General features: G+C 42.6%; 2 protein-coding genes across 2 annotated transcripts in view; one reads left to right on the forward strand and one right to left on the reverse strand.

The window, feature by feature from the left end:
• The window catches only part of mboat2a (membrane bound O-acyltransferase domain containing 2a), a 45,383-nt gene extending 32,314 nt beyond the window's left edge, over positions 1-13,069 (reverse strand). Inside the window, exon 1 of the mRNA XM_056427148.1 lies at positions 11,085-13,069. Within this exon, the coding sequence (XP_056283123.1) occupies positions 11,085-11,168 (84 nt within the window). The 5' untranslated portion in view covers positions 11,169-13,069. The remainder of the gene's footprint in view (positions 1-11,084) is intronic.
• asap2a (ArfGAP with SH3 domain, ankyrin repeat and PH domain 2a) overlaps positions 10,185-14,949 on the forward strand; it is a 70,855-nt gene continuing 66,090 nt past the window's right edge. The window contains exon 1 of the mRNA XM_056427144.1: positions 10,185-10,320. The gene's annotated coding sequence lies outside the window, so the exon portion shown is untranslated. The remainder of the gene's footprint in view (positions 10,321-14,949) is intronic.

Raw genomic sequence — 14,949 nt, forward strand, 5'->3', positions numbered from 1 at the left:
GCGAGAAAGGGACTTACTCTGCAGAATATTATACATAACATACGAGTGATGGCACCGTTTATGAAGCAACACATTTAGCATCCTGGTACCGATGGGGCTGCAGAGAAACGGGAGCAGCCGAATGTCTGCGAGCGCTCTCTCATCAAATAAAGAAAGGTTTGACAATTTGACAAATCACAAGCCTGTCTGCAGAATAAAAGTGTGACTGCATGAAGATTGCAGAAGCCCATGTTTCATAACATTTAATAATGAGTTGGTTGGATTGTTTGGCGTCTACACAGAGGCAACCATAGATTGACTACAATCACAGAGGCTCAATGTGGTTGTGTTGATGCTAGAAACCATGAGAAAAGTGCGACACTGATATGAGTAGCACAAAGGACAAAACACACACATGCAGAGTGCTTTGCCTGCAGTGTGGCGCTCTGCTCTTTGATCCACAGATCCCAGTCAGACGCGACGATCGGGCTATTAATAGCCAAACAATCACAGGTAGCCAGCAGCACTGGGCCAGAACCCCGCTCAGAATATGTTGGTATGTATGCATGTCTTGAAACACATAAAGCGACTCAAGCCAAGATTACAGGACTGTTTCTGGCCAGAAATGCCATATTTGCTCTGAGCAGTCATCCTGGCGCCCTGAAGTGTCTCGATAAAATAATGTTATGAGAACAGGATGCATTAACACAGAGATGAATGACCTTGACTTGATCCACTCAGGCAGACTGCACGTTGCCATGTCAGTGTAGAAACAAACGCAGAGCAACAGAAGTACAAAAGAGAGGAAAGACAACCTTGTACACATAAATAAGCAATCTTCTCAATAGAACAGGTCCTGTGCCTTGCAGACTCGGAGTAGCAACCATTGTCTGTATATCCGTGAGGGGGCTTCTTGGATTTTCTTGTGCCGTCTCTTTCAATTTCTCAACGAGCTTTGTTTGACGCCACTTACCCCTTTGAGATATGTTCAACTAGCAGTAAACACCGAGAAATAGTCTGAAGTCGGTGTAAAATAAAGATGCAGTATGTACAACAATGGCAGAACAACAAGTATTGATTAAATGAATGCTGTCTGATTACGTCGTCTATTATATATATATATTTATACAGTGCTGAAGGACCCTATGAGACGTCATAGATCCTATCTGCCTGATGGATCATGGAGGTCTGAATCGTGGAATATATGCCATGGCCCTGTTGAGACTCCGCCCACTCCTCCTCTCTACCTCCATCTGCCTGATGGGTCGTGGAGGTCTGGATCGTGGAATATGCCGACTACCAACTATTCATACACTGTCATATTCATTGATTGTGTTGTTACTGTGTTTTAATTTGTGTGTAATGATTCCTTCTGTACACATTACAGATATTACACCTGTCCATCTGGAGAGGGATCCTCCTCTGTTGCTCTCCTGAAGGTTTCTTCCCTTTCTTCCCCATGAAGGGTTGTTAGGTTGTTTTTCCTGATCTGATGTGAGGTTTTGGGATAGGGATGTCTATATGTACAGATTGTAAAGCACTCTGAGACAAATTTGTAATTTGTGAAAATGGGCTATACAAAATAAACTGAATTGAATAAGGTGAATGCATAAAAAATTTTAACTAAAATAAGGAGAATCGTTTAGTCGCTGCTTTTGATTTGCACATAAATCTTAGCAAACATCTGCCAGCTGTACAGCCACTTGATATATAATGTGACTTGCAAGGAGAGAGGGACAGAGATGCTTTTGGAGCCGACCCAGACTTACCAGCAGAGAACGCTGCTGTTTTCTTGGGCGTCAGAGTGACATCAGTGAAAAACAATGACTACATAATCCATCAGATTATGCAAGTGTAAGAGGGTCACTGGATACCCTGGGCAGCCATGCAGCAAATATCTACTCTTGCAGGTCTCGTGTATCCTGGATTGTGCCCGGCTCGCTCAGTCTACTGCACGTTCTCCCCTTGTAACCAATACACAGACGACTAAGACATGCACGTGGGTCAGAGCAGGGTGAGGACATCTACAATTGTTCATGTTGCTCGCCCTGTAAATACTTGTCTGCAGTAGTTATTCAAAAACACGGAACAATTAAGGAAAGCTGATTTTTAGATGAGCAGATCTGAACACGCCGAGTCAAGTTGATGATTGTAAATGTAGGTGGAGAATGACTTCATGATTAAGTCAACGTTTTTTCTCAAGTTATTCTGCCTTTCCTGCAAAGTGCAACATGTCTTAATTGTGGGGATCATTGTCATCAAGGATTTCTCTCTGTAAGCTTATTGAACATTGGTAGTGGCTAGTTAGTATAGAACTAAACTGTTGCTTTATATGTGAAGATTATGGTGTACATTTTCTAAAGTGGTGACGGTCAAACTGCATCGTCTACAAGGGATTGGTGGAAAAATTAAAGGGTGGAAAACCTAACGTCTTACATGAAAATCAATAGTTTCTCTATTCTCTAATGGGATTCTGTTCTGTGTTCTAAACACAAAGCAAGAACTGCCACTAAAGCTCCAGCCTTTAACAATAAAATATATCAGATATGCCACAGGAAGCAATAATTCTAGGGTTGGGTACCGAAATCCGGTTCCTATACGACCGGTGCCACCCGGACCGAAACGCAACGCACATTTCGGTGCCTGAGCCGATTGAAATTGAAAAAAACTATTATTTTGAACTTCTCTGGTGACTCCGCCCTGTCAGCAGGTTACGATAGCCTATCATATTTAACTTTGACAGCGGAGGCGTGCGCCGTGTGTGACTACGTGAGCCGTGTCGAGCACATCAGCGGTCAGGCTGGGCGCGATGTGGAGACCGATGATGACAAGAGCAGCCTGAACTCAGATTAGTCCCGTAACGTTGATTGCAAGTCTTGCATTCACAAAAGTAGGCCAACAAATAATAAATTAGCCATTACAAACATGTTTAAGCTACGAGCGCGACAGTGCTATCCGATTTTTTGTCAGTGCGCCATGTGAACGGCAAATACAGGGAATATGGCCAAAGAGGTTTTTAATGTCGTCATTGTCAATTGTCGTTTTGTGCTTCTTTTTTTTAAGTATCGGTTCAGGCACCGGTACCATTTTAAAAGTACCGGTATCGGAAAAAAAAACCAACCGATACCCATCCCTAACTAATTCTGCCCTACTCCAACTAAATATGAGTCCTACAAGAGTGTTATGAAAGAAGGCCCGTTATGGTCAGTGACGTATGACTTTGTAACAATAGTTTGTATGTAGAGGGGACATGGCATCGATTTTAAAGAAGAAACTCTGAATATTACCAGAATTGCCAACCACTACCTAGATCAAAAAGAATGAAAGCAGTCAGTTGCTATGTGTCCTCAATGTTGTGCTAAGAGGAAGGAGACAACCTTTAAAAACAGCAGATCTCCACAAAGTACTTTACCCTCTGGCAAGAATCTGCAGTCATGTATTCAGTTGCAAGTGTTGATCAGCCGCAGTAAAAGTCCAATATTGAAAACTTCACAATAATACACTGTATTCGACACAAAAGGCTGGTTTTTCCCTAATCTTACGAAATACTGGAAATGCTACGCTAATGTTACATAAGCACGTGAAGCAACAGACTTCTACTGGCTGGGTGAATGTTCTGTGGTGGTTCTGCCGCTCGGCTGTGTCTGTTTGTGGGCCCACATGCTTGTTCCAAATCATTGAGAGGACGCTTTTTCTCTCGTACCTTTTCGCACCTCACAAGATGAGAGCAAGCGCATCAGTAAGACTGAAATAACTTCAGTGAGTCGTTACCTAATGCGGTCACCGTCTATATTAAAGATAGCGGCAGATATTACTCAGAAACACTGAAGTAGTAGGTGCACACCTGTGGGTGATAAAGACTGCTAAAACCTCAGTGACTGGACACAATCAGCAAGGCATTTAGAAAATAAAATGTTCAATAAGCACATTTGAAACACATACTCACATGTTTTACTCAGTAGAGCGCAGCCGGGGTCGACTTCCAAACAGCAGAGTGACTTTAAACAAGTATATGCACTGTCCCGATGTGCCACCAGTCGATTTCAAATGTACATCTGATCAAGCCTTCACTCAGAACACGACAAAACCTACCCTTTTTTCTATTCTCATGAATTGGATTGGATTTACAATGTGTTTGAAAGGTGCGATACAAGTCAACTTGTTTATCAAAATTGTACGTAGAAATTTGAATTGAGAGGCACACCCCTTTCAGCACAGATTATGTCGATGCTTGAGGCACAGGTGATTCGGTTCAAGGGAATCCATAGCAGAAGGCCCTGAGGAGTACACATCCTGGATCAACTCCTCATTCAGTGACCACACTTTTCAGATGTCAGCGCAACTTGTCGTTGGGGAAGATCAATACTCGGATAGGAAACGAAAAATCGGCCTCATTCGCCCGACGCTGAGCGAAAGCCAATCAGCGCTGAGATGCTGCGCCCGTCATCACTAACGTCACCACGCCTTTGGTGAATCAAACTGGCTGCCGCTACTCGAGTAGCGCTGGAAGTGGCAGTTATCCAGACGTAGTCGGTGAAATTCACAGAATTGTGTGTGTCTACGGGTGATTGTTATGAACCCAAACACGAGGGCGTTTGATGTTCCGACGTTTGTGGGATTTCCACAAGTATAAAGCTGAAATAGTGGTTATTTCTTCCATGGTGGATGACGAAAATGATAACCGTTTCCACGGAGATAAGCCACGCCCACTCTCCAGCACGAATGAAGCGAATAAACCACAAATAATGGGGCGAGTAAACTCACGCGAGTATGGGGGATGTTATGAAGCCAAACACAAGGGCGTTTCATGTTCCGACGTTTGTAGGATTTCCACAACCAGTATAAAGAAGAAAGTGGTTAATTCTTCCATGGTAGATGGCAGAAATGGTAACTGTTTCCACGGAGTAAAGCGACAGAGATAAGCCACGCCCACTCTCCAGCACGAATTAAGTGAATAAACCACAAGGATCAGGTGAGTAAAGAGAGTAATGGCGTGAACGTCGCATAAGAGTTTTATATAGAAATGTATTGACCTCAGTCCCATGATCACAGACACTGGAGACCAGGCCTGGAATTGAACACAAGAGCTAACACACTTCACTAAAATGCCTAACTGCAAAGTAAGAAATACATTAAAATTAATGGGGCCGGCCCCATAATACCTATAGGCGATACTTCCAATGCTAGACTGGCTTGTTAGCATCTTCAATCTACAACATCTATGTCTACTTACTTGGCTTGTTAAAAAAATTAATAAAAAAAGCTGTTCAAATGATTCCCTGAAAATACATTCCCTGTGCCAACCAGCGCTGTGCCATGCGAACATTAAACTGGTACTCTAATCCGAGAGCGAAGGCTTTTTTAGCACAGAAACAAAATCCACCCTCATAACTCCACGCCATTAGCAGCTAAACTAATGAGTTAGTAAGCCGAGTCACGTGTCCTCTTTTGAGGCAACGCAGAGCACTTCGGAGTGAAGAGGGTTGACAGATGCACAAAGTTCCCTGCCTCTCTATATCTACTGTATGACGGCCCGACGAGCCCGTCCTGGCTTTACAATACCATGGCTGCATTTATTATAAGTAGGAAAAGAACCCACACGCATGGCAGTCACCATCATGTTTTAACTCAAACAATACCATCTAAGGATACAGAAAATACATATCAAGAACATGCTAAATTTCTCCAGAAACACCAATAAAAGAGTGACTGCAGAAGCTTAGTAGAACCAAGAATGTGGCGTTAGAACATTTTCTATTCCTTTATAGAGACCCAGTGAGGAAAAAGGCAACATTATGAATACTAAAGTACTTTCATACTTTAAAAAAAAGATAAGAGTTTAGGGGTCACTGGAGCAAGCTTATCTATTCTGATACTATGTATTGAACCATAATCTTTGAATACAGATTAATTATCTTCATCATAGATACATTATGACACAATGCTATTTGTGCTGAATAAACATAGCCGAGGGGCCAAGGACAGAGGATGTTCTCTTGCTGTACAGATTGTCAAACCCTTTAAAAAGGCAAACTGTTACTGATATTGATCAATACAAATCAAAAGTAAATGATTGAATTGAAACATGTGTATTGAGCTTCTTACAGCATCAGTAACTCTGCCTCTATGATCAATGCTTCTTCTTCTTCTCTGGATTAAATGTCACGCAGATAAGCTTCATTACACACATGATTATAAAGTCTAAGCCACCTTTATGAAGGGCTGCCTGTTTGAAACCATTACTTTGCTGCCCGTTGTCAACCATCCAGTAATGTTAACATTATAGCCAAGTCTTTCCATATTCCCCAGGAGAAATCACACATGCTTGTCTTGATCGTGTACTATAATAATGGCAGCAGCGCTCCATTAGAGAGAGCTGAGGGGAAAGAAATCAATTGGAGCCATAAGACTCCCCAGAGAGAGACAATTAAAGACAAAGGGGAGGTAGAGAAACTCTGACAAGACCCAAGTGAGACCAGCTGAGCGCTCCCAAGCCAGAGGCTTTGGGGACTCAGCCAGCAGCAAGGGACCTCAGAAGGAAGCCAAGTTGGCATTCTTCAGGCAAAGCTCCCCAAAACCTTACCACCTCTGAGAAATGTCCACAAATCTTAACATTACGAGATACATATTCTGATTGTTTGACAGAGATAACCTAATGTTATTGAATTTTTTTACAAGAATTACATGTTTTTTGGTGAAACTCATTTTAACCGAGCCATTCTGTTCCAGCGTGAGACGTGTGTCGTTGATAGTAGGGAGTTGTCAGTGGATAAAAGGAAAGCTGGGAGTCAAACCCTCAGCCCTGGGTGGGCTCAGCGGCGTACAGTACAATGGCCTGGCGAAAAAAAATGCAGCAGCGACAACAAAAGGGGGCTTGTTATCATGATAAAAGACGTGGCCGTTGACTGTGACAATCCAATATGTCACATCAACAGAAGACCGATTGTACAGCGAGCCTTTTGTGAACACAGGACACACAGCTGCACCGCCTGTACACTGTGAGCTGGTACCTATAACTGCAGCGTTGGACGTCATCGGTACACTGAAATGATGTATGCGCTGCAAAAACTCGCCCGTTCCTAAAGAGAGGCGTTCAAGTTCTGCTGTCCTTGAATAAAATACAAAAAGCTGGAATTTGTTCACGTTTTATTGTGTTTTGTCAAGTAATCACAGGAACAAGAGAGAGAGAGAGCAATGTGCCGGCCAAATGACATCATCCATCGGTATCAACAGGTGGAAATGTGCTCGTCGAACACAGCCAGAACATTCTACACGACCGCCACACTCTCATCAACAAGCGTTGATGTTTTTAAAAAAAAGGTCATTGCTGACAGTAAAAACATTACATCATCCAAAAGTCTCCACTGATCCAAATGGTAAAGACTTATGGCAAACAAATAATACTGACGACAAAGAAACCAATCAAGGATCTGGGCTTCTCAGGGGTAGGTTGTCCAGCGAACCATACAGCGTCGGTGGGAATGTCCGCACCGCCACGCTTCTCAGAGCCGCCCTGGAGAACGGCCGAAAGGCCTCGGCGCGCTTCCTCAGGTCACACCATCTTTATCCGCAGCGTTCGATGCGTCCGACAAAAGGTACAGTCTACCAATAAAGAAGGGCGTGTCGCTCAGAGACAATGAAGAGCAGCACAAACAAACAGCAAGTTGTTACGGCTCAATGGAGATGTGTGAAAAAGCCAGTGGTGAGATTGGACCGGAGCCCAGCTGCTGCTTATTGAAACAGCTGCCGCTGTGGCGGGACTTCACAGCTGATGCTACAAATGAGTTATAAAAGCCCCGTCCCGAGGGACACTAACCTTTCAAGATCAATTTTGAATAAATTGCTAAACGTCACCGTTTCAGTTGAAGAGAAAAACGTCGCGAACCTCGTCTAGTCTTCGAACCTTATTTTGAATTATTAAATAAAGTACAGTCGTGGAGGGCGATTTCTGGTTTTCTGCCATGAATAGCATACGGTTCGGAACCAGCAAACACTTGAGGAGGAGTCAACTGGTTTCCAGATTTCATTCTGAAGCTCAGTATTATGCTTCATGATGCCATGACCTGTTGGACGTATTATTGAAGGGCGGGGGCAAAACTGGACATGAAATCAAACCTTGCAGCACAGCACAAATGATGTCAGCATGAAAAGCTTACCAGTGTGATTTGAACACGCATCCCCGACAGTGACAGTAAATGTTCCACATAAGAAATTGGACCTGACTCAGTCTCAAGCTGCCCCTGAAAATAGCTAATCCACAAGGCAGTTCTGCTTAATTGTGTCAATGTATAATAATAACATGCTAAATCCTGAAGGGATTGAGATCAGTACCATCTACCATACATGTGTAGTTTAAAAAAAACAGCCACATGATGAGCTTAAAGAGAGAGCAAAAAAGGGTTATCTTTTGCAAGGCCAGTGGAAATGTCTACAGCAGTAGCCGAACAAGTGGGTGTTTAAACTAGAGATGTGGGGGGGGGGGGGGCAGATACGATGCAGTAAAATGTCAAGGCTATTCTTCATGAACACTGTCAGGTTAATGTCTCCAAGACTAAGAGCAGCACTTCAAACTGTACGTGGCCTTCATTCCACAAGGTTCAGGACAGATGAAAAGAGCTCAACGCAACCAAATCTGGAGCAGACACAGCTTGGGATCAGCATGTGTAATCTGAGCCCACGCATTTCACATTTTTTGTACCAGAACCCCTGAACCGGGTGAACATAGTGTTTGTGTAGGTGCACAAAAATGCAGGAGGACTTCGTCACAGTAGGAACAGCGTGATACTGAGAGGGGACCGGCTGTGTCTCTGTGTGTGTGTGAGAGAGAAAGAAAGGAAAAAGGTGAGAGAAGAAGAGAGAAGGAGAATGTCAGTTCAAATTTCAGTTCCCATGATAGCCCTGACACAGGCCAGCGCGCCCGTGTCTCCCATGGGAGACGTATAGTCCAACATGCACTGTGGCAGCTCCATGAAGGCGTGTCAGAGGGCCACGCCGACCAGAGCGGCTCCGTTGGTTTCTCTGGCACAGGAGAGAACCCAGTTGGCAGGAAGCTAACAAACCACATTGTCACGAGGGTGACACCTGATCAACAAGGCGGCGTGGCTGTGCGTCTCATTCGTACAATACCACTTGCACTTAGTCAGTCAGTATTTATTCAAATGTGGAGAAACAACCCAGGAGACCTTCTCCGAGATAGTCAAAATAAATATTTCGACACAGTGGGCGACTCCTCGTTCGCTCCATGGCAGATGCTAACTATTCTGTAGCTACCGTAGTCTTGTAAAAGTGTTGGGTAGCCTCATGCTAATGATGTCATTGTCTCGAGCTATAAAAGGGACATGCTCTTCAGATGCTTAATAAAAACACAGGTTAGATCTCAATGTCCTTTTAGAGAGTACTTTTTTAAGAATGTTTTCTTCCACCCAGTGTCACAAACATTACATTCTCATGACCAGTCTAATAATAATACATCTATATAACACTCTGGGGTTCTCCTTCTTGGACGCACCGGGATGAAAGCGCTTGATCGGCGTGCCAAGTTTAGAGAGTGTGTTTGTGAGAGAAAGCAGAGCTCGTCACTTTGAAACGTTGGTCTTCACCGAGGGACATTCCTAACACAGGCTTGAACGCTTCATATGAGGCACAGTAAAACGTTCCGGTCGGCAGATGCAGATCGGGGGGAAAGATGATCGGATGAGTTTGTTGTTTGAGCCACAAAGAAGGCGAGGTGGTAAGAGGTAAGTCACTGTGTGCATTGTGGTCTGATAGATAGACCACGTTCACATGTTTTTAATGTGCCACGTTTGAAACTTTCACGATCACAGTTGACAATAGAAAGCTCCTACCAGACACCTTGTTAATCTCAGGTGTGTACAACAAGGCTTTGGGAGGCCCAATGGGAAGAGAGGAGTGAGTCATGAGCCTTACATGGAAGAAAGCCTGGCAGGAGAAGGATATCGGCTCATCTGAATGTGACCTCATGCTGATCAGGAAAGAGTAAAGATACGATTAAGTAGATAAGTAGAATAAAAAATATATATAGTGTGGCGCCTTACAATAAATTGTTACTCATACTGATTTGGGCAATTGAGGAACATGACAGTGGACTCAGCCGGTGTTCACTTAAACTGGAAATGAAGCTGAACTCAAGGATTCCACCTTAACGCGAGTCAAATCACAACGTAATTGGAGGAAACCACCATTTTTAACATTATATTCATGTCAACCTTTCCTCAGACGCTCCCGTGTTTGCGTTTCTCCACAGAAGCCTCGTCCAACCAACCCTGATCCGTGTTGACATGACGAGACGCTCCCACACTCCACCACTGGCTCTGCTGAACGGTGAAATCATTGATATGGAAATGACTCTTTGCATACATGCGCCGGCTGTGGTTTAGGCGTGGCGTCTGTCAATGTGAAAGTGAAAAGCCCGATTTGCAAATGCAAACTTTTGCAGAAATATTGCAATGACTTCCACTTGAGAAAACTATCGGTAGCTAAATACAGAGGTTGCCCAACCCATTACAGCGCTGCTTGAACGTGTGAAAGGACTGCCATTACAAATGAACATGGATCGTGGTCATTTTACATGAAACTAGAATATGTTGTGGTTTGTTTCTTTGCCAAAGGGGATAACAGTGGTCATTGCGGCCTAACGGTACTTACACACTATTACAGGGCTAACTACAAGTGACTGTTGGGATAAATTAAACGGGTTAATCCAGATTATAGCGGTGATCTGATCAGTAAAGCAGATCAAAGAGCTCTCCGAGGGTTCTTGGAGTCCAGTTGGAGAACCGCTGGATGAAAGCTGCGGGCATCGATGTGAAGAGACAAAAGGCATTAGCCGTGCTGTAGCCCGACCTGGGAGCTAGCCGATGGTGGAAACCCGAACGGGGATTGTGTGCGCTCGTTTCCAGTCATTCCGGAATGTATGAAGGCTCTGCTAGCCTGAGGGGCGAAGAGCGCTGCGCATCATCAGCCTCTGCTAACGTCGTATGCGCTCATGCTAGCTAACGACAATGGAGGAGGTGCTGTGTGAAAAATGGATTATCAACTCAGGAGGTTCGTGTATTAATATGTAGCTCTTTCAAAAGAAAACATACCTGATCAACAGGGAGATTGATAATGTCGCTGATTGGCTGCAACAGAGTGGATCCAGTGCATGATGCAGTCGTTTGGGTAGCCATGCTTGGTCGGTATCCTTAAATCCTTTCGCTCGCTCGCTCTCTCTCGCTCTCTCTCTCTCTCCTTCCCCGGTTCGCTTCACTCCCCTCGGCGTTCGCGATGATAGAGACACTGATGCCGCCGCTGCTGCTGTTGTTGCGACGGGCTGGACGGTTGTCAGCCACAGCGCACATCCAACAAAGAGTTCAAAATCATGACAAGATAGTTCCTGCTCGACCACTTTCTCTCCCGTCTAACGTCAGTTAGGAGCACAGGACGTCGTATTTGATCTAGGAGTTGGCGAGCTTGAGTGGAATTGTTTTGCTTAAGCTTTTACATGAACATAAATAGATCGTGCCTTTTGGCGTAACTTGTTGTGTGTCTACTTTTTGGATGTTTAAAAATGTTTAACGTTACGCTACCCACGAATGAGACAATGGTTAAAATGTCTAGTGGAGGAGGACGTGAGCTATCTTGGTTGCAGTGTCTCTTTGACAACAATGCAAGCGGTGATAATGTGGGTGGAGAGCATGGCAGCCCAACCCACCTATCGTAAGAAGAAAAAGAAATCCATCAGCCAATCCCACTTTGTAAATGGCAAGGGGTTTTGATTTACATTCTTCAAGGCGAATTGAATTTGAACCGAACTAAACTGCGTGCGGTCACGCCCCACCTCGCTCACATTCTCGCGTTCCGCACATGAAGGAGACATGTGTGATATAAGGAGGCCATTTGGCAGGATTCATTTGAGGGAACGACTACAATGAGACCAGTGATGGCTGTTACACGCTAACAACGGGGCTCGTATCTGGTCCGTGTACGTTCTGGTCGTTTGTTTGATAGTTTAGTCGAAAAAACGAAGATACAGAAATACGATGGTTTTTTTTTCATTTTCGGTTTGAAACCAAAAACGACCATACGAGAGAACCGAACTCAAATAACGAGCTGATTTTTTTTTTTTTTCAAATCCTTTTGTTTTTTCTTCTGAAGACAGCTCAACGCATGGCCTTATATTGCCTTGTTTTGCGTCTGTCCCGGAAGTACGAGTCTGTCAAAAATAAAAGCCAAGGCAATATAAGGCTGTTAGGCAAGTAATATAGTTCAATAAGTTGTTTTTGTTTGCAGGGTTGTTGCTGTTATCACACAGGTTTTTATTTATCTACCCTATTGGGCTGTTTCTTGAGTGAACGCCGAGCAGAGTCTTTTGGAGCAGACGCAGAGGAGGTGTTCATCCTTTTAACCACGAGATGGCAGTATAAATGTATTCAAACCAGGTTATTGATCTGGACTTATTTTATGCCGTTTATTTTGTATGACATTTTATGTTCATGGTGCATTTGCAACCTAGTTATATATCATGCATTTAATTGTTATATTTGTATAGTTTTAGAACCAAACCTTCCCACATGGAAGAGTGAGCATGTGTCGATCACAAGGCTATACATGATGACAGTTAAAAACTAAAGAGACAGTTGGTTATTCTTACATGTGCTTCCTATTGATACCGTCACTGCCATCTACTGGTGAAAAGGGTAAACACCTTTACTCTGCGTCTCCTCATATGCTCTGCGGTCACTCAAGAAACAGCACAATATGATGGAAAAATACAGCAACAACTCTGCACACAAAGATGACATTAAATAAACTATATTACGAACTGTTTTGTATGAAACAATGCAACGATTAATTGAATAATGATTATAGCTGTGTTCATGGATACATCCAAATTAAACCGCCTATAGTCAATTGCTGTTGCTAACATGCTCCCATCGGACCAGGTTTATGTATTTATATTGATGAATTTACTTTTCTTCTCATATGCCTTGGTATGTGTTTATACTGTAAGTAAAATAAATATTTCCTACAATCCTTCTATTGCCGTGGCTTTTATTTTGAAAGACTTGTATTTCCGGTCACCTGCCCTGCTTTGCGTTTCTCTTCCCAATAAAATAACAAAAGGATTTGCAAAAAACGGTTCTTTCGTAATTTTCTTTCGTTTATTTATTGTGTCAAAATTACACTCTATATTCTTGAAGATATTTTAAACGTAGACCTATATTGTGTTTTAAGTTTGACTTTCCTTGTAAGACATAAAAAAAGAACAATACAATCAGTAATAAAGGCAGGATATTACCTTTCCCTGCATATCATTGATTGAACGGCATTATTGTTTAAATCCCCTTGAGGCACATTTTCTTTATTTTTGATATCAATACAATTCATTTGATTTGGCAATGGAAATATTCATAAATGGTACTGGGCAAGGTATGAAAATGTTTTTGAAGAGACAGGTCAAAGTGAGCACCATATATTGTGCATGAGTCTATTGGGATCAATCAGATATCCATTTGTTGCCAATATTGTTACACAATAACGTCCTGAAGTTTACCTTGATGCTGCCTTTTATTCTTCACTGTCTATCAGCACCACCTTGTGGTTTACAGTATTTCCCCCTCAGACACGCACTGAGGGTTTAGTAAATACGTATCTGGTACTTCATCAATAAAATCTGTGAAACAAATACTTCCATAAATCAACGAATCAAAGGTAATCCAAATAATAATGTAATGTTCTATTCATAATTCATATACTTTGCAGGTTCAAACCTTTACTATGATGCATTTTTAACCATAACGACTACATAATTCCTCTGAAGTTTTGATCATACTTTGTAATCTGAGATTTTTTCACTGAAATTATCTATTTAGGTGTTATTTTAAGCAAGAGCCAGCAGCCAATAGAGGGCAGCACTCACACACCGATGACAACCCATCTGACCGCAATCTTCATGTGTTAATTCAGGAAGTTCCTTTTTGTAAAGTAAAGTAAACAAGAATAGAGGAAGCAATGTCAACTTTATGAATGGGTTCTCAAACTTATTACGATTATGTGACCATTGATTGTTACAAAGACCGTCAGTTCAGTGATAAGGGTGCACATAATAAACCAGAGAAACTTGTTGGATTATTAAATGAACTGCAGTAAAAATGGGAATTAACAGCTCAAACTTGTGGCAAGGGATTTTTTTTTTAACTGTCTGAATTAAATTAAATTACTTTTTTAATTAATTGTTGGGCTATTGTTTATATTTTGAGCAGAAATGGGCAAGTATTATAATGTGATATCTGCCTAATAAGCATTGTGTGTTATCACAGGGTTTCCCCACAGAGATGTAAAGATATAGCAAGGCCAGCTTTAGTTGATGTATGCCCTTGTTTGGTGTTTGTGATATTTGTGAAACAAAGCAGTGTTTTGTGTCTTTTTTTATATATACAAATCAAAAAAACAATACTCAAAGCCATGATAGAAAAAGGGCTCATAACTAGGCACCACACAACTGGAAACTCACCTGCGTATTAATAATGATGTTTTTGATTTCACAGTGAAGTTTCTTTCTCTCTCAGGATGTTTTATCATCATCAGCATATGCTTTTACATCATTACCTCTTTTATTTCTCAAATGCTACATTTGGAGTGCTTTCCCAGTAGTAATAGAGCTCCCAGTCAATTTGACTGCATGTGGAAGAGCACTTTGAGTGTGTGGGCTATATACCTGTGTAACAGTTTAGCTCCACACCTTACTTTTTGTATTAGTTGTTTTCATCCTGTCACTAACTATCATGTAATTCCAGATCCTGCTTCCCATCTCGTCAGTCCAACTCCCCTCACCTGCCTCTGATCACCTCGTTAGTCCCTCATTCCCTTCACCTGGTCCTCACGCCCTTCTCACCTGCAGCCCATCCCCTCATTAGTCCCTCACTATTTAGCTCCCTCACTTCCACTTGTCCTCTGCCAGATTGTCTT

This window comes from Pseudoliparis swirei, chromosome 11, assembly GCF_029220125.1.
Source record: "Pseudoliparis swirei isolate HS2019 ecotype Mariana Trench chromosome 11, NWPU_hadal_v1, whole genome shotgun sequence".
Classification (NCBI taxonomy): Eukaryota; Metazoa; Chordata; class Actinopteri; order Perciformes; family Liparidae; genus Pseudoliparis; species Pseudoliparis swirei.